The sequence below is a fragment of the Hydra vulgaris genome, chromosome 04 (assembly GCF_038396675.1).
Source record: "Hydra vulgaris chromosome 04, alternate assembly HydraT2T_AEP".
Classification (NCBI taxonomy): Eukaryota; Metazoa; Cnidaria; class Hydrozoa; order Anthoathecata; family Hydridae; genus Hydra; species Hydra vulgaris.
In genome coordinates, this window is record NC_088923.1 from 23,407,501 (window position 1) to 23,427,500 (window position 20,000).

Genomic DNA, 20,000 nt, shown 5'->3' on the forward strand with positions numbered 1-20,000 from the left:
ATATAATGCGTAATGGTAAAAAGAAAAATTTTATTTAAAAAAAGCAAAAAATGTGCGTCCAAAACAAGTGTGTCCATTTGTGAACCTATAAAAATCAACCTTCAAAAACAATAGCTTATATTATGTGTTATGTTTTATGATGCCTAATTCTATTATAGTGCCCCACTTTTCATTAGTCTAAAAGTTAATGAGTTTGGTAATAAAATTGAGAAAGGTTTTAGTAACCTTCTAAAATATCTTTAATTTAAAAAAGTTTATACCCATAATGCGGTTACAAACAACAAAAAAGTACTACGAATTACTTAATTTAGTATCTTATTTCATATTAGAAAATTAATTTTAACTAATAACTTTTAAAAAATTTTTAAAGAAAAATAAATTTAAAACAATAAAGATTTTCTTTCAAAAAGCTTTTTTTCGTTGTTAGTACACGATACCTGAGTTACTTGTTTAGTACTTAGCAGGTAAGAAATGCTGTGCAGTGATTTGTACCTAGGCAGCGCGTACTGTGCATAACTGTACGGTGAGTGTTATTGTTAAGTAATACCCACCTGTCACACCGGCTCTGGCTATATACGCATCACTGGTAAGAGAGTAGACATGACTTTCCTTGTTAAATACTATTCCGCAATGCTCTATGATAAGACCATAAGGACTTCTTGGAGCACCTAAATAACTAATAATAAAAAAAAAAATTGACTTGCTTACAGTTTCACTTTTAGTTTTAAGCTTTATTTACAAACCTATAGTTACGCAACATTTTTGTTTTAATAGCATTTATTGTTTGTTCTCAAAATATCAATTTAATGTAAAACGATACACATTTTACATTAAACAATATTATTGCCAACAATTTTAAGATGTCGTTTAAAAAATTGCATTTATTTTTGTTCATTGGTTTTAAATGTTGTTTTGCTTTTGCTTTTATAAGCAATAATAAGAAATCTTCAGGTATACGTTCGTATTTTTTCTTATATTTAGTAACTAGTTATAATAATATAAATAAATAATAAATGAAAAATGGAGCAGCATACCTAATGCAAAATGGCACTTTAACTACAAAACAAAAAATTTGTATAAGCTTTAATCTCATACAAAATAGTTTCTTGTTTATAAAAATAGGATTTGAAGCAGTGCTGATAAACGCCGTAAATATTCTTGCCTCCACTTTCTTTCCGCAGCAGTTGGCGGCTGCCTCACAATAAACTTTTAGCGCAAATTGTTTTGGCTTCTGTCTCCTCCGTCTTTCTATTGGCGGCCGCAGCCAGAGTTTTTTTTTGGAGACCGACACCAATAAGGAGGTGGAAGCCATTGGTGGCCGCCTTCAGAAGAAATTTTGGTGGCAAAATGATTTAGAGGTTGCCTTCTGTGGCTTCTGCCACTCAGCTGGCTGCGGCTTCCAATCTGGAGGATGTTTTGCCTCACGCCGGCAAAAGTAATGAAAAATATTTTCATTTTTGTCTTTAAGTTAGCGAGCAGTTTATGAAAAGTGATATTTTATGACTTCAAACCGCAATAACTTTTAAACCGTATTGATTAATGGCCTCAAATATTCAGGTTTTTTTCAAATTAGTTTCAAATTAGTATTAATAGTATAAATTAGTATCAAATTATTTATTTCAAATTTTTCAAATTATTTTCACATTCAAAACGAATGGTATGGATTAGAAGCAAGTATAAAAAATTTGACATCAAAATTGCGTTTTACATTATTTATTACCAAACTTTTAACTTTTAACTAAATTTATAATTTTGTCAGAGTGGTTGCCTATCAAATAAGTGCAAATAAAATTGATTAAAATCAAAAAAAAAAAAAAAAAAGGAAGAAATTTATTGATCAAATTAGTTTCACATTCAAAACGAATGGTATAGATTAGAAGTTTCATTTTCATGTCTTAGCTGATGCCGAATTCATTAAAAAAAAAATTGATACTTTGTTGCCAATTCATCATGCTAAAACTTTCATTTTACGACCATAACATTAAGAGTCATTTTTATAAGATTGGTAAAATTGTAGGGATATCTTTAAATCATTTCATAAAAAAACCAGAATATTTGAGGCCATTAATCAATACGGTTTAAAGGTTATTGCGATTTGAAGTCATAAAATATCACTTTTCAAGGTTTGCCATATTGAATGCCGCAATTTTTTGCAGTTGGAAAAGGTGTTTTAAATGAGAGGAATCGCTGAAATTTTATAAAAAAAATGTAAAACTAATTCTATACGTTAAGGAAAAAAATTGAGCTTTTAGAATACCTACCACACACTTTTTCTCATTACCTAAAACTATCCTATGGGCGATTTATAACACAAGTTCTGTACTTTTGACTACCAAGTCTCTGGTTAATCTACGCTTATATTAGTATGTTGTAAGTTTTTAAGAAAGAATATCTGGTTTGTTCACTGCAAATTTTGTTTAACTTATCTAAAACTCAAAATTAGTCTAAAAATCATGTTTCAAAACCTCACCCGCTTTAAAAATGATAAAATTTATGTTAATTTTGAAAAGCAAAAGATCAATGTGCCTACAAGCTGTTAAAAAATAGTTTTTCGAAATTGGTTTATACACCTATTTTTCATATAATATATATAATTTCAATATAATTTATATATATATAATACATATAATTTCAATAAATTAAAGACTTTAATGGGTTATTTTTCAAGTGAAGGGACTTTAATCCTTCACTCGAAAAAGAAATGGTCTTTGACACAAAAAAACAAAACCGGTGTTAGAATCGGCAGTTGTTTAATAAATCGTCAACTCGGAATACAAGTATCGTATCGATCAAGTCAAATAATACAAGTATCGTATCAAAAATTTATTAAAGTTATTTATAAACATGTAGTTATCTAATTTATGTGAATTTAAAGTTGTAAATTAAAGACAATATTTGACTTATCATTACGCCTCGGCGTGCTTTCATCAGCAAGTGTGGACAACCATTAAAATGTAAACATAAAATTACTTTGTACCATTTAAAAATTATATACAAATATTTACAAGTATGTTAAGATCAGTTACTAATCTAAAATCAAAAGAAAATCGTAAGAAAAAAAATTAAAAATAATCACACCTAAAAACGAAAGATAAGTTAATAAAGATAGTTTAAAGAAAATTTAAATTAGAGACAAGTTAAAAAGACAGTTGCTAAAAAAGAAAAAAAAAAAAGAATATTAAAAAGAATTTAATTCATCAACATCGTTAAAACTTTTTAGTTTCAATTTTTGTTTAAATAGAGAAAGTGATGAACAATTTTTCAACTGGTTATTTAATAAGTGTTCCATGATTTAGGACCTCTGATGGCAATAGAAAATTTAGTAACCAAATAGTGCATTTTTGGTTGCTCGTAATTGGAATTTGAAAATCTTGTAGGGTACACGTGATTAATTTTATTGAAAAGTGTATAAAATAATATAGAAGTTAATTTATTATGAAGTTTTTCACATTTAAATCCATCTCTGGCGCAAACTTCCCTATCCGTGAAAAATCCTTAACGCCAAGGACGTATCATGTCCTTAAATAACTAAAGGACTTAAAAAATCATCAAAAAGTGAAATAAAAACTCTATATTAAATATCTAAAATATAAATTAGTCAATCATAAAAATAACTTCTTAACTTATAAAAAGAACTTCGAAAAACTCCACATAAATGCAAAAAGAAATTACTAATTCGACTTGTTTGCACAGCACAAACATAATTCAAAGTGTATTTGGCAACTAATGAAAGAAATCACGGGAAAAAATAAGCAAAGTACAATATCAGTACCAAATGCAATAAAAATTAAAAATAAATTATTTAATGGCCCTAATAAAATTGCTTTTGAATTTAACAAATTTTTTTCTTCAACCGGAACAAGCTTTTTAAATAAAAGGCTTTATCTTAATTACAAATCAATTGATGAGTTTATAACATCACCTAATTCAACTTAAAATTTTTCAAACCTAACATACAGCGGATTTGAAGCCATATTCAAAATAGTCACAAAGTAAGCATGAATTTGTCACATCTTTCCATTTATGTCAAATAGAATGAGATTCCAAATCGTTATTTTCAATTTTCGACTTAGATAACGATTACTTTCGGTTACAATATCTGTAAGTAACTCATTAGTAAAAAGTAACTTGAAAAAATCTAGTCCACGTGTTAAGTTTATTGAATGCTGAGGGCCTACATTTGCTACTGTGAATGGCAGTGCTTCAAATGCTGGAGTATCTTGTATTACTTTTGTCCATCCTATGTTCAAAGTAGATTTATTATCATCAATTTTATTTAGTTCAATATCTTCCTCAGACTCTGATATCTCTGAGACTTCAGTGTCAGATTCAATAAAAGCGTATTCACTGTCGCTTTCAATACTTGTTTCATCCTATGTCTTCAATACTTCTTCAGTTCTATAACGTTTTTTTGCCATTTGTAAATAAATTTTTATTAAAACTTTCTTAGAATATAAGTAAGGTTAGACATTTAAAAAATGTTACTGAAAATCTCAAAGTTGAAAACACACTGTAATATTACCAATTGAACCTAGCAAGTTTTCCGAGTTAACTTAAATAGATAATTTTTCTGTATAAACAAAGGCATAGTAGATGTCTCGTGGCACGGGACATGGGACCGCAACGATAATTTCATGATATCCTGTCACACGGGACTTTGGACCACAAAAGGCTAAGGAAAAGTAACAAAATTAACTTCTATTTTTAAATTAGGTGACCACTGCAACATTACAAATTATTGTCCTATTTCAGTTCTTCCAGTTTTCTCTGAAATATTAAAAGAATAATGTATAACAGAGTCTACAATTATTTTGTTGATACTAAAAGTTTATATAATAATCAATTTTGCTTCCGGAGAAACAATACTACTGAACACGCCATAATTCTACTAACACGTGGCAATTCTGATTCTTTTTTTAAAATTCTCATTATACCCAAGGAGTATTCATCAATTTGTCTAAAGCTTTTGATACTGCCGATCACCACATTCTATTAAAAAAATTAGAATTCTATGACATTAAACATAAATCCCTAAGGTGGTTCAAAAGCTTAGTAATTATATGCAGTTTGGTAATATCCAAGACTCTTCTTTGCCTTTATTAATGAATGTACCATGTGGCGTCCCACAGGGATTCATAGTTAGGCCCCTATTATTTTTAATATATATTTATATAAATGACCTCAACAAAGCCTCTAAGTTAACCACTATAATTTTTGCTGATGACACACAACTATTCTTTTAAACTTTTATTCAAAAACTAAACTTTTTTTATACAATTTTCTAGGATGTAAAGCAAAAAAATATTTTGAGACTTGTTTATAATCAACAATTTCATTATAGCGGATATTCATAATGGCTAGTGAACCAAGTCTATCTGCAGTCATACTGGATTTCAACCATGTTCTTAATCTTCGCATTGCTAAAAAGCTGCGTTCACATTCTGCAGACATTACGGGTAGTTAACATCCAATCTTTAGAAGCTCAAAGAGATTAGGATATTGATTTTCATCGAAGATTTTAACGGCTTTAGCTAGAGTATTAGGCCTATCTTCAGGTTTAATAATAGACTATTTTCTTTTCCAAAACATGAATTCTTGATCTACAGCTTCTAAGTTTGGAAGATCACTTTTATACATTTCAACTAACTCCTGGAAAGCAGTTATATCCTCACTGCAAATTATCAAGGGAACCAAGCATAAAACCTTAGTAGCAATGCAATTTGTCTTTTGGAATCGTATTTTGATTTCTGAAATGATGGTGTCGAGAAAAGAAATAATCAAGGCTCGTTTATAATAATCATGGGGACTCTCTGCAGGTACATTATTTCTGTAGGCCAGTCTCATAGTGATTCTAAGAATCGTTGGTTCTACAAATAATTTACTTGCCATACGAGTAGCTTGTTGGTAAATTGCGTAAGTTTCTTTTTTAACATTTTTCCGTAGATGGTTCAAATCGTCGATTGTTTCTTGTATGTTACTGTATGCATACACAATATCAGTTGTGCGCCCTTGTAACCTCACTGTTATATACGACAACGGGTGTAGTAAGCGGTACAAAGTTATAATACCAATTATGAATTCGAATTTAGTGAGTGCATTAAGGAGTAAGTCGGCCTCTCTTTTTCCTTGTGCGTCCCAATCTATACTAAACTCTATATTGAACTGTTCTATATTAGAGTGTATTCCTAAAATAATCTCTAATGCCTCTGCCATAAATGGTATTATTATCGCGGGAAATAGTTATAACCATTAGGTTAATCGCGGGAAGCCGAATAGGCTTCAACACTCCCGCCACCATGGACGAGTAAAGGAATATTCTTCTCGTTAACAGAGGTAACAGTTAACGTCTTTTCTTTACCAGAATATTACATAGGATACAGCTTAATAATGGGTCGAGAGACTAAACAGGACTTACGATTTTCTTGTATGTATCGAACTTTAGCGACTCGAATAAGTCTTTCGTTTGAATATATTAACTCGTCGACACGTCCTAACTTCCATAATTGTCTTTTATAGTTATCACTTTCAATTAAAACTATGTCATTAACACTAACACTATAACAACCATTACTCCGGTTCGATCGATGATACTCACGTAATTCTGTTAAGTACTCATTTTTAAAACTTTTTCTAAAACGATTCAATACATTACTTAAGTTATTGTTTCGTATATGCAGATCTTGTTCTATTTCATCACAAGTACCAAAAATCGACTCAAACTTTAATTTATGTCCAAAAACCAAATGATTTGGTGTGAGTGCCTCGTCACCTTGATTGTTATATAAATATGTTAAAGGTCGGTTGTTTAGAACCATTTCAATTTCAGTAAGTAAAGTTCGCAATTCTTCATATGAAGCTTTCGAGGTCTTTAAGGCTTTCTTTAAACATCTTTTCGTCATTCGTACTAGTCGCTCAAACATCCCTCCCCACCAAGGTGCCAAAGGAGCATTAAATTTCCATCTTATAGAATGGTTTGCAGCAAATGATTGAGTTTCAAATGAAACGAATTGAGAGCCATTGTCAGAATAAATAGTTTCACGAACTTCCAATAAATCGACGAATACCCAAAATACATGCACTTGATGAGCAGTCATCTACTAAGTCTAATATAATCGAACGACTGCTGCAGCATGTAAACAAAAAAATCCAAGCTTTATTTAATGTACTTTTATCATAAACATCTCTAATGTATACTGGACCAGCATAATCCAACGCTATACACTTGAAAGCAAAATCAGAGTTTAAACGACTTTCAGGTAAAAGAGGAGCAGGTGGATAAGAATAAGGTTTACCCTACATACGTCGACAAGTTGTACATTCTCGTATCACACTCTTTGCTAAACGCCTGCAACAAGGTATCCAATACTGAGATCTTAAAGCATTGATCGTTTCTTTTACACCATTGTGCTTTACAAGCTTATGAAAATGTAAAATTAACAATTTAGAAATATAACAGTTATTAAAAATAAAAATAGGAAACTTAATGTCGTATCCTAAATCAGCATTCTCAATTCTGCCACGACATCGAAATATATCAACGAATAAACGTAGATCTTTTCGTAACTGTTTAAAATTATTCTCATCAATTAGATTTATCTGTGAAAATTTAATCCACAAACGTTTCGAGTTATTTATTTCATCAGAAGTAATTAGACCCGACTTTAAAGTGGTTGTCTTTTTATCTTTTGCATTATTTATAAATCGAAGAATCCACGATGTCACTCGTAGTAAGTACCTAAAATCACTAAATTTAGCAATATTAATAAAGTCAAGATTAATATTAAATTTAACATGTGTCACACTACATAAAACTTCAAGTGTTTCATTTGCATAATTAACATGCTCATAATATGGCCATTTGATATTAATATCGTTTTAAAAATTGGGTCCAGAAAACCAAAGTTCATTATTATTTAATTTCTTGAAAGAAGATCCTCGAGAAATCATATCTGCAGGATTTCTACACGATTCAACATATTTCCATTTACAAAATAAAGTCAATTCTCTTATTTTAGTTAATCTGTTTTGTATAAATTGCTCATAGGTATTATTAGTCTTGAAAATTCAATGCAAGCAAATTGTCGAATCAGTCCAATACACTATATTTGAAATGTTATATACGGATATTAATTATCATAAATAGATGTTATTTATTTTGCTAAAAGTAAAGTTGCAGAAAGTTCCAATTGAGGGATCGTGCTCTAGATGTCCTCGAAGTCTAGGCAACCCTAGACTTCGAGGCTATCAAAGAGGCACGACTAAAATTAGCATTAAAAAATCTAAGATAGACACAACACCCAAAGGACTTTACACTTGCATCAGAAAACCTATGTAATTCAAATTTTACATCATTCATTTTACCCAACCCAGGGCTTATATACCATCGAGGTATTGAAAAACAGATTTGAAATCATCTAAAATAACGTTCCAAGCAGACAATAAGTCGCCAAATAGTTTTTCATTCCACCCTAATTTAGCAATGCAAATTTTTTGAAATAAAATTTTGCTTGTAACAACTACTGGATTTATAAGACCTATTAGATCATAAATACTGGCGATGAAACTCATTATTTCTCTCTCCGTGGGCTCCAAATATTGAGTACTTTAATCTACTCAACGGTTTACGTATATAAATAACTACAGGTTTTAGTTACTATCATATATTATAAAGTAAGTAAGAAGAGGTTGAGAAGATAACATGAAGCTAAACTAACATGAACTATAAAAACTATATAAAGAGCAAGGCTAAACATGCAAAGCATCGCGGGAAATAGTTATAATCAATAGGTTATTCGCGGGAAGCCGAATAGGCTTCAACAGGTATAGCTATATAAAAATGTTCATATGCGGCATCTCTTTCTGACCATCTTTTTTTGCACATCCCTATCAAAATCTTTTTTCTTTCAGTTGATTTACAACGGATCTCTTCAACATGCTCCAGCAAGCGCTCTTTTTTTGGAGAGGTATTGAAATAAATGGATATATTTCCGTATACCTCCAAAATGTTATCAACAATTGATATTTTTGATGTTACAGCAATTGATAAATTCAAATTATGTGAGCTACAATGTGTTACAATTGCTTTTGGTGATCCTTTTAAAATATAGCTGGCAACACCTTATTTTACAGATTGCATGTTTGGTGCGCCAACACTGGCCTCTACAAGAACTAAGATCAATTCCACTTTCGCTATAAAATTTCATCAAGCTTTCCCCAATATGTTTGCCTGTTATCCTGTCAAGATTCAAAAAGTCAAGAAATACTTCTCTAATTTCGTTTTCTCCGTTTACATATTTTATACGTACTGATAGAATTTGTTGGTTTGCAGTTGTTACCTCGTCTGCTGAAATTGAATGGTAATTTGCAGCTTTGATTTCATTAATTAGCCGCTCTTACATACATTTCTTTCCAATTATATCAATTAATCCATTTTGACTCTTGGGGCCAAGGTAGCTGATATTTTTGCGCAATGATGTTTGTATATGTGCATTAAGTTCAGCGTTATGGCGAGCTCTTTCTTGCACAAGAAAGTTTCCGAAATTACCTTTTTGGTCTGAGTTTTCCATACACTTTTCAAAAGTTCCACGAAATGAAAGTCCTTGTTTCCCCATCAAATGCACTATTCTACCTAATGTTTTTACAGTGTACGGGTACATTTGTTGTTGGTTTTTTGAAGTGCTATCGCTTTGTAATGGAATGGTTTGTCTTGGATCTTCAAAACGAAAACAAATGCCATTAGCTTGTTCGATAGCTTCTTTATGGCATCTATTGCCTATATGAGTTTTCATTTCTCTAAAACATTGAGCCATTCCTTATATCTACGATAAACAAAAACTCCCAAATATTTTTTTTATCCTGCTTTAGAAATAAAATGCAGTAAATGCAGTAGACTGCGTCTTCACTTTTGCTGTAGACAAATCCATTTTGTAAATATTTTTCTGTACAAGCGTGTTTGCAACCATGTTTTAATGTTTTGGGATATTGAAAATGTATCTTCTGTTTTAAGTTATTTGTAAACATTTTGTATATTTCATTTGATGATAATTCTTGATTTTCGCGCAAGAATTCGTCAATATCATATCGTTTTTCTTCATCATTAAACTCACATTCTTTTAAATTTGTTTGGTCCACTTCGCATGACAAGCTTTTGTCAACATTATTATCTTTAACAACTTCCTCTTTTTCTTCTACTTCGGGTAATGTTTTATCGGTTGCATTTTGAAAAGTGTCGATAATAAAAAACACTTGAAATGTAAGTAATTAATAATACTTAATTAATAATTAAATAATTAATAAAAAAGTAAATAATAATAATTAATTTAATAATAAACTTTCAGATCTTAAACTATACCAAAATTAAAAAAAACTCGCGTAAACATTAAAATAAAAAACAAGTAATAACAAAAGTACTATCATAAAAAAATTTAACGTATAGATAATATCTATATCTAGTTAATATCTATATCCAGTTAATATCAAACTAATCAAACTAATTATTCAAAAAAGAAGATCAAAATAATTTTTTTACTTAAAATATCCAGCTAACGATTTGCAATTCTTGGCAGCATTTTCTTTTCTATCAGCTGCTCGTTTCCGAATTTGGTTAGACATGTTAACTCATCGTTTGCTTTTAAATGTGAATTAGTATTAATAGAGAATTGTAATTACGGTATAAGCTCTCGAGAGACCATTTTTTCATTTTTCGTTTACAAAAGATTTCACAACGCAATGACTTTTAATGACGCCTTACGTTTGTGAAACAATAAAGTAAAAATTTTTTCATGAAAATGATTCATAAAAATTAAGTAATTATTAAAAAATATTAAGTAAATATTTCGAAAAGAGTCTAGAAAAAATTTTTGACGTCAAATTAAAAAAGGCATTTTGTATAAACAAGGGGGTTCGATCGCACCAACGACTCCCCCCCCTTCCCCCACGGTACGAGTCTGGCTACAATAATAAATAAAGAATAAAGTTTACTACAGCAGGGCCTTTATAGATGTCCAGTTCATAAAAGCTTACTACTTCTATTGTAAAAAATTTTACAATAAAAAAAAATACTGATAACAAACTTTCATATTTTTGGGTCGTAAAAATGGTTGCAATAACTAAACAAATAAAAATTTAAAACGTTAAATGAAAAAATAATGTTATTAATTATAAAAAAAAGCAATAACAATATTGAAAATTAAATTACAGAGTAAATTATTAATAAACTTACTTAAATTTTTGTGAGACAATCTGCGAAAAGATTTTTTTTTGAGATTTATACCAAAAAATCCTAACTACCCTTTATTGTTTATTCGTAATATTTTGATTCGATCAACTTCTGCGTTAAAAAAATATAAAACACAGTTTTTCATCATGATTTCCGAATCTTCCGTTACTTTACATTGTATTGTAAATGTTTTTATTGTAAATGTGTAATAAAGTAAGTGTAGAATAAACTTGTTTTTTTGAGTTGCTTACAATATTTACAGAAGTTATTAGCATCAATATATTTTCTTTACCTATTGGTGCACATTTTTCGTTGACTATCCGGGGCTCATGAGGTCAAAGTGCCCCATCTAACTTAAAGTATATGACTTAAATTTTTTGTTTAAACTTTAGACATTTAAACGAATAGCACGTACTTATGAAGAACAAAAAATTTTATATAGTTAAGTTTATTTTAGTAATCAATTATTTAAAATATTTACAACAATCCGTAGTATAATTATAGACTTTTGAAAAGTCATAAATATAAGCTATTTTTAAATTACCAACAATGATACGCTGCATCAGGCACCTCTATACTAACAGTCTTAGGAAACTTGTGCACATCTGCGACACAAGTACCATACTTTTAGAACGTAATAGAATACTGAAAACATATGTGACGAGAGTTTATCTTTTAAAATTCTCTTTTAACTGATTTAAATGTTCATCTAGTGGATTTTGAAACGTGTTCACCGAAGTCGTGTCATTTACTATTTGCGGCAGGGTATTTCACTGCAAAACAACACGGTTCATAATAAATTTCTTTTTTGGCATGCAAATGAGTTCTCTTTGATGTACAAGTCTTTGATTATGACCACGCATAATATACTTTGACGACGAAGGACAATTGAATGGTACGTAAAAGTTTATTTCATCGGTTTCACGCATGAACTTTAACATCAGAATTATATCATTTGGAATTATCAATCACAACTATAACAAACATAATTTTTAACATATCATCTTAAAAATTTAATAGTGTTAAAAACTAATACTATTAATATTCGTCTTTAGTTTTCAAGTTTTACAATTAGTTTACATAATATTATTAAATATAAAAAAATTTTTTAAACAATTTCTATATTTTAAACGTTTTTTTTTTAATTTTCAGATCTTTAAATGATTAGGTATAGAAAAAAAAACAGAGTTGCTATACCATGTGATACAATGATAGCTGCTGATAATGAAGGTTTAGAGGGCGAACCAATAAATGTTGTAGCATGCAAGTTTAAATGAATCTTTTAAGCCTAATTAAAACAATAAACAAGTTTTTACAGCAGAAGATGAAAAACGTTTATCAAGTTATTTACTTCTTGCATTAAAATTAAACTATGGACTTTCAATTAAGTCAACACAGTTATTGGCATATGAGTCTACTGTAAAAATTAATAAGATCTGCCCATCATCATGAATCAAAAATAAAATTGCAGGGATCGATTAGTTGCAAGGTTTTATGACAACCAGAGTTGTCTTTACAAACACCTGAAGCAACTAGCTTTGCTCGATCAACTGCCTTTAACCGACACATTATAAGAGAATTTTTTTAAAATATAAAAACAGTAGAAAAGCGAAATAAATTTGATCCTTATTGCATATATAGTTTTGATAAAACTGGTTTAACAACGGTTTAAAAGCTAGTAAAAATGTTGGCAGGTAAAGGAAGTAAACAAGTAGGAAGAATCACATCTACCGAACGAGAAACATTGGTAGCTGCATGTTGTGCTTCACATACAATTGGAAACTCTTCCACAATTTTTTTTTCCTAGCGTCAAGTTTTGTAAATACATGATAAAGATTGATCCTCCTGGATGCGTGGGGTTCACAAATCCTTCTGGCTGGATGAATTCAGACGTTTTTATAGAATTGGTAAAGCATTTTGTGTTGTATTCGAACTGTTCTTATGAATCTCCAGTTTTGTTACTTCTGGACAGCCACAAAAGTCATATTTCTGTTAGATTTGGATCTTGCGATTGAACATGGAATAACAATGCTCAGTTTTTCTCCCCATTACACACATAAATTGCAACCATTTGATAAAACTGTTTTTGATCCATTGAAAAGGTTCTACAATTTTCCCTGCACAAATCTTCAAAAGAAACTGCTCATTTAACATGCAAAATTAACAATCTAAGATAAATTACTTCACCTGGTGGAATTTAAACATATAGGTAGTGTTGTGTTTGTTTATTTTCAACATTCAATTTAACCATGTAGTCAGATGAGTATCATGCTGTGCTGCTCGTTCTAAATCTGCCTTTTCTCCTCTTTCTACATAATATATCATCTGATTATCTGGTAGATGAACACTGTTCCAAAAAAAGCTTCCCACTCAAACCTTCTGACCCAGAGAAACCCTCTTGAGGGATGATAGTTTGTATCTAGAGGACCAACAAAATATTAAACTTAAAATCACTGATTGGCGTCCAAGAGAGAAAATTGCATGTAAAGTTTATGCTATAAATGAAAAGGATTTTTGAAAATAAAATCAGTTGTGTTAAAAAAATTTCCCGTATTAAGTCAAAGTAACTCTACATAGATAAAAAACAATGCAATTAAATTCACTGTCAACAAAAAAAACAAAAGTCTTTTGAATTTTTTTTCTGGAGTTAAGCGAACAAAGCCTTCGGAGTTTTGTAGCGCAACACGAACCTAAATGTTGCGTAAAGTTTTGGGAAAAGACATGTACATGTTTGTTTACATTTGTGTTTTTTAGATTTGTGTTTAATTAAAACAGAAATCATAGTTTTTTATGACAAAATGACAAATAGGGCAAAGGCTCATGAAGAAAAACGAAAATGTATCTGCTTTCTTTCAAAAAGGCTTCTAGAGCACTGACTGACGATATGAAACACAGATCACATGATATTGTACAGAAACAGATTGATTTTTAAAACCCAAGATTCCCCCTTGGTGTATGTTGGGCCTGTAGATTATCTCTTAGAAGATTTGATGAAGATCAGAAGGTCACTTTTCCAGAACTTCACAAATTTAATTCAAGCAGCCTAAAAACACTGACCAGAACTTCAACCTGTAATTGCAAGATTTGCTCAACTGCAAGACTATCTGGAAAAACTAAGCCTACATTTCTTGAAAACTCATCCAACCCAGGACCAGCCAAGGTTACAAAAGCTCAAAATACTGTAGAGAAAAGATGTGGAAAATGCTTTTCAGTCATTAGCCGTGATTTTGCTCATGTATGTACAAAGAGCACTCTACTCAGGAACTTGGTTGAAGTCACATCATAGAACAAACTTGCTGCTGAAACAGTTGCAGTGTCAGTCATTTCTTCATCTGAAGCATCTCCTCATGGAACAATTCGTCTCAAACAAGCACAAGGAGGCAGTCCGTTTCCAGTCCTTCTAGGTAAATAATGTCTATAATGTGATTAAGAATTTTGTAATTTATTTGCAGGTTCATCACGATCCAAATGCCTCGCTCCAGAAAAATAAGTCCTTGGTGCTGAAGAGTTAGCAAAAGTACAAATGAACACTGTGACTCTGGAGTGCAGAAACTGGTTTCAACCTTGAACAATGTGTCACAGACCCGCATTGTAGAAAAAAATTTTGCAACTAACTTTCAGTCTTTTGGGCGACAACTTGCATCTAAATTTACTCACACTGAGCTTCTGTTTTCATCAGAAAGCAAATCAGCAGAACCAAAAGTAGTTGCACATTGAATTAGTGCAAAGTCTCTTCTAGAAAAATCTCTACTCAAAAGAAACATTTCTCAAAACCACCTTGTGAAAGTGGGTATAAATGAGGGAGGAGGTTTTCTCAAAGTCAGTTTAGATGTTAATGATTGGCAACAAACCCCACTAGAAGACTTCTGACTCACCAAACTGCAAAAAATTGCCGTGTCAAAAGACAGCTCTTACTTGCTGTTTATGAGGAACTTCCAGAAACCTATGAGAATGTGAAAACAATCTTAGAACTTGTCCAAGTGCACCAAATAATTTTCTTCTTGTCTTGTGACATGAAACTTGCAAACACTATTTGTGGAGTTCAGTCACATGCTAGTTCACACTTTGTACATGGTGTGACATTGATGCAAAGAGTCTTGCAAGCTGTGGGACTCCTTGAAGCTTTGGTTCTGTCAAGAAAAACTTTGAAACTTTCATTGCCTCTGGGGGTGATAGCAAAAAAGCAAAAAGGTTTAACAATATTATTCATTCTCCATGTATCAGTCTTCCTAATTGATTAATTCTCGCCTAATTGACCTTATCCCTCTAATGGAGCTCCATCTGCTATTAGGAGTTGTGAACCATCTGCTTAAGTCACTCAAAGATTCTTGAACTAATGTTTGCAAGTGGCTTTCTGCACTACACTTTCAAATTAAGCCATACCATGGTGGTCAGTTGGTTGGACCAGAATGCAGAAAGATCCTGAAAAACATTGACTTACTTCAACAACTAGCTAAAAGAGAGTCTGCATTTAAAGTTTTTGGCTACGTTGACACAATGAGAAAATTCAATGCTGTTGTAGAGTCATGATTTGGCAATGAACTTGACAAAGATTATTCTGAAAAAATCCAAACTTTCAAGGAATCCTACATTGCTCTCAATGGGCCATCTGTAACACCGAAAGTTCACACAGCCTTTCACCACGTTCAACATTTCATCAACAGAAGGAAATGCTCTCTAAGCATCTTCAGTGAACAAGGGACAGAGGCACTACATCATGAGTTTAAGCTCGATTGGCAAAGATTCAAACATTTTCCTGGTCATCCTCAATATGCAGAGCACTTGACCAACTGTCTGGTTGATCTTAACAGCAAGCACATGTGAAGAATGAAAACTTAGAATTAAATTCAGAATTGTGATCAATTTTTAGGCTTGTCAAAGAAAAAAAAGTAGTATTTTCTCAACTTATTTTTAGAATTTTATCACCTTTTTAATCTTTTGTAATTTTTGATGAGTTTATGTAAGAAAATATATTTTTGAATAATAAAAATTAATAAATTCCTTTCATTTTCATTTTACGCATAAATTTAAAATGCAATTTTCTCTCTCGGATGCCAATCAGTGATTTTGAGTTAAATATTTTTTTGATCCTCTAGGTACATACAATCATCCCTCAAGAGGGTTTCCCTGGGTAAGATGGTTTGGGTGGGAAGCATTTTTTTGGAACAGTGTGAACTTTAAATCGAATGATGTTATGTGTGACAAATCACTTATTACTTATACTCAAATATTCGCTGCAATGCTTCTGGATTTCAGGCATAGCAACTAAATAAAAATGTATTTGTTTTGTCATAATTAATTTGCCTATTTTTCAGCACTCTGGTGCAATTATACCCCTGGTAAATATACTTATATAAATACTTAACTGACTTTATAGTCATGCAGGCTTCAACATTTATGTACGCTAGAATTTTTTTAGTCATGGGTACAACTATGATTTAGGCCAAGGTTCAACCTTTTATATTGACTACTCTTCCAGTGTAAAGATTATGTTCTACAGTGTAAAGATTATGTTTTATAATAAGTTTTTTTGTGCACATCCTATCTTTCATGCAGAGAGAGTTTGGATTTTAAACCAAAATAAAAATACAAATTGAAACATCATTGTTTAATAAATGTTTTTTGTTTAATTAAAAACGTAAAAAAATGAATGTTTAATTATAAAAATAAACGAGCCAATTTAAAACATGATTGACAATCTTATTTTATATTAAAAATATTTAAAATAGCACAACGTTTAATGTTAAAAAATGTATTATGACTTACTAATATTAAAAAGAGCATCGTCTTCAAGCTCTAAAAAATATAAATACGGATTTTAACATTTTTGATACAAAAAGGGTGTCAAGTAGAATACTAATATAAAAAAACTTCTTAAGGGTGTCAAGTAGTTTAATTTTGAAAATACATTTTCAAAGTTAAAGTACTTGACACCCTTGAAAAGTTATTTAATTTCAGTATTCTGAAAAAAGATTTAAAACTAGCATAAGATTTACCTATTAACAAAATACTAAGCCAAATAATATGATTGCATCAAACTATCATATAACGTTATCAGATTTATAAGCGAAAACTGACCAAGTAGATGTAGGGTCATGTCTTCCCTAACGTTACTTCAAGAAAACTTTTAACTTAAAAACTTAATAACTCCAAAACCATAACAGATTTATATTTAAGGTTTTCGGATTAATTTTGATTTTAGTTTTATTTATTTACTTTATATATAAACTGCTAAGTGCAGAAAGGAAACAATTCCACAAAATTCAAAAATTCACTTTTAACATAAATCAGTTCTAAATGGTACCTACACCATTTACTACTAAGAGGAATAAACCTGCCATCATTTTTATAGGCATTGCATCACTTTGAATTTTGCGTTTACCGCAGAAAGGAAACATGTCCAGGACTTGTTCCTTTTCTTCGGTAAACATTAGTAACCTAAAATAATAACATTTTGCGTTTACTGCGGAAAGGAAACACGTCCGGGACTTGTTCCGTTTCTGCGGTCAGCATTAGTAACATAAAATAATAAAATTTGCTTGTGACTTACATATTTCTTTGTTAAAAATGAGCTGTTCAGATGAAGATAACAATCCTTTAAAGAGAAGAAAGAAAGGAGTTGTTAACTCAGACAGATATAAAAGGAATGTAATTAAGAAGGCTAAAGTGGCAATAAATAACATATAAACATGTTTAGGAAAACAATACAAGCCAAGAAACCAGTATCTAATGTTTGCAGGTAAACTTTTATCGATTTATTTGTATTAATTGTTGTAATACTGCAGTAATGTTCATATAGAAAGCTTTTTAAATACTGTTTCATGTTGTGTCTTCAGCACAAATTAAATCGGCTGAGGAAAAAACACAATACCTGTAGGTTTCTGACCGTAGTATTTGCTTATGTGTAATTAAATTTTGCATTTATGATTTTTGAACAAAGCTAAGCTATCTTAGAACTAATAACAACTACATAAATAAAACCATGTAACCAAATAGTAGTCTAATTTCCTAACTAGTTAGGTAATGCCTAGGGTTTTTGGTAGAAATCTAGCTTATGTTTTTTCAAAAATAGATTATAAAACATAGATAGGCCCAACCTTTTCTTTTTATTTCAGTTGCAAGGAAAACTGTTTGAAGATTTACACGGTGGATGACATGGTGGAAATATTTACCAAGCTACATAATATGGAAACCAAAACTCAACAAGAAATCTACTTGCAGTCACTAATGGAGGTTTCCCCAGTTAATCGTCAAAGATCTAGGGTCCAGGTTCTTCTTCTGCAAAACCTAAATCTTTTGTAGTGAAGTACCATATTATGCACAGTGGTATTCGTACTAAGATATGCAAAAATAGATTTATGAAATCATACGGATGTACTTCCAAACAGTGTTACAGGCTCTTGCATCTGTTATAGCTAAGAAAAACTCTAGTAGATAAAAGAGGCAGAAATATTTCTGTTAATGCCATCCCTGGTACTGTAATCACTCGTTTGAGACCTCATATTGAACAATTTCCTACAGAAACTGAAGACTATACTGGAAGAGAAAAAGAATTCTTACCGGCTAATTTGGAAATAAAAAGTACTTTTCATAATGACAATGAGAAAAGACACACAATAGCAGAGCTTATGGTCCGCAACAAGAGGGCTAAAAAGTTTTAAGACCAAATAAAAGGTATTACAAAGAAATTTATAAAGACCCTAAATAAGTTGGATTATGTTTAGATTACATGTCTAATGTGACATTACCGTGCATACCAGTACAAGATACTTATTGTTTCAGGAACCTCACAGTAAACGTCTTTTGAACTCACAACATTGCTTCCCAAAAAATGATTGTTTTTATTTATCATGAAGGAAAAGGAGGTAAAGGTTCAAACGAAGTATGCTCTATGCTTCTGTGGTACGTAAAAAACAAAATTTCAGATGAAGTTAAAACTTTTCATTTTTTTGGTGACAACTGTGCTGGTCAAAACAAGAACCACACCCAAGAACCAAACTAAGAGATTTGAAAAATAAATTTGTTCTTTCTTGTTAGGAGACATTCTTTTATGCCTAATGACCGTGATTTTGGAATTATAAGGAGAAAACTTAAAAAAGTAGAAAGATATTATGAAACTGATGAAGTAATTAATCTGATTAACAGTTTTTCAAAAATTCCTGGAAAGTTTACAGTGAAAAAATGTCATTTTAAGATTTTATTGACTATGTGGCCTGGTGGCCCAAGTTTTACAAGAGAACATGCTTAAGCAATGATTTTTATGGGAAAAATTTACTAAAATCTAACAAAATAACGTTTTCAATCTTAAAATGTCGTGAGATGTTAGTTTCTTCTGATGAACCAGGGAAGATTGAATGCAGTATGCATACTGCTGGATTGATAAGTGACATTTTTCGCTTACGAAACACTATAGAGGACTTTGAACTACCAACTAATAAAGCCTATTCAGCTGTATTATCCATCAACCACTTAAAAATTGTGGATATAAAGAAAACTTTGGTTAATATAACGGACGAAAACCTCCGATTTTTGAATGAAATAACGCTACGGCCTGTAACTACTATGTCCATTGAAGAAGATCAACCAACTGAAGAAATTGCGTTCTTAAGTTTTACTGTGCATTTTATTATGAGTATAAAACAATAAAATAGCATTATTTAATTAGTGTTGCCTAAATAAAGCATTTTCTAAGATTTGATAAGATTTTAAAAATATGTCCTACACTCATAACAAAATAAATTAAAAAATTATGTATATATCTTTAAGACGCCTATTAACTGTT

The 20,000-nt window shown here is 30.8% G+C and overlaps 2 protein-coding genes across 3 annotated transcripts in view; one reads left to right on the plus strand and one right to left on the minus strand.

Annotated features, from left to right (window-relative positions):
- The first annotated feature begins 797 nt into the window (after positions 1-797).
- The window catches only part of LOC136079663 (von Willebrand factor D and EGF domain-containing protein-like), a 174,926-nt gene continuing 155,723 nt past the window's right edge, over positions 798-20,000 (plus strand). Inside the window, exon 1 of one of the 2 annotated variants that reach the window (XM_065795830.1) lies at positions 798-951. The gene's annotated coding sequence lies outside the window, so the exon portion shown is untranslated. The remainder of the gene's footprint in view (positions 952-20,000) is intronic. The other variant, XM_065795831.1, reaches the window with a different exon arrangement.
- On the minus strand, positions 6,366-7,094 carry LOC136079282 (uncharacterized). The gene has a single exon (XM_065795014.1). It carries the CDS (start codon positions 7,092-7,094, stop codon positions 6,366-6,368), a length of 729 nt encoding a protein of 242 aa, XP_065651086.1.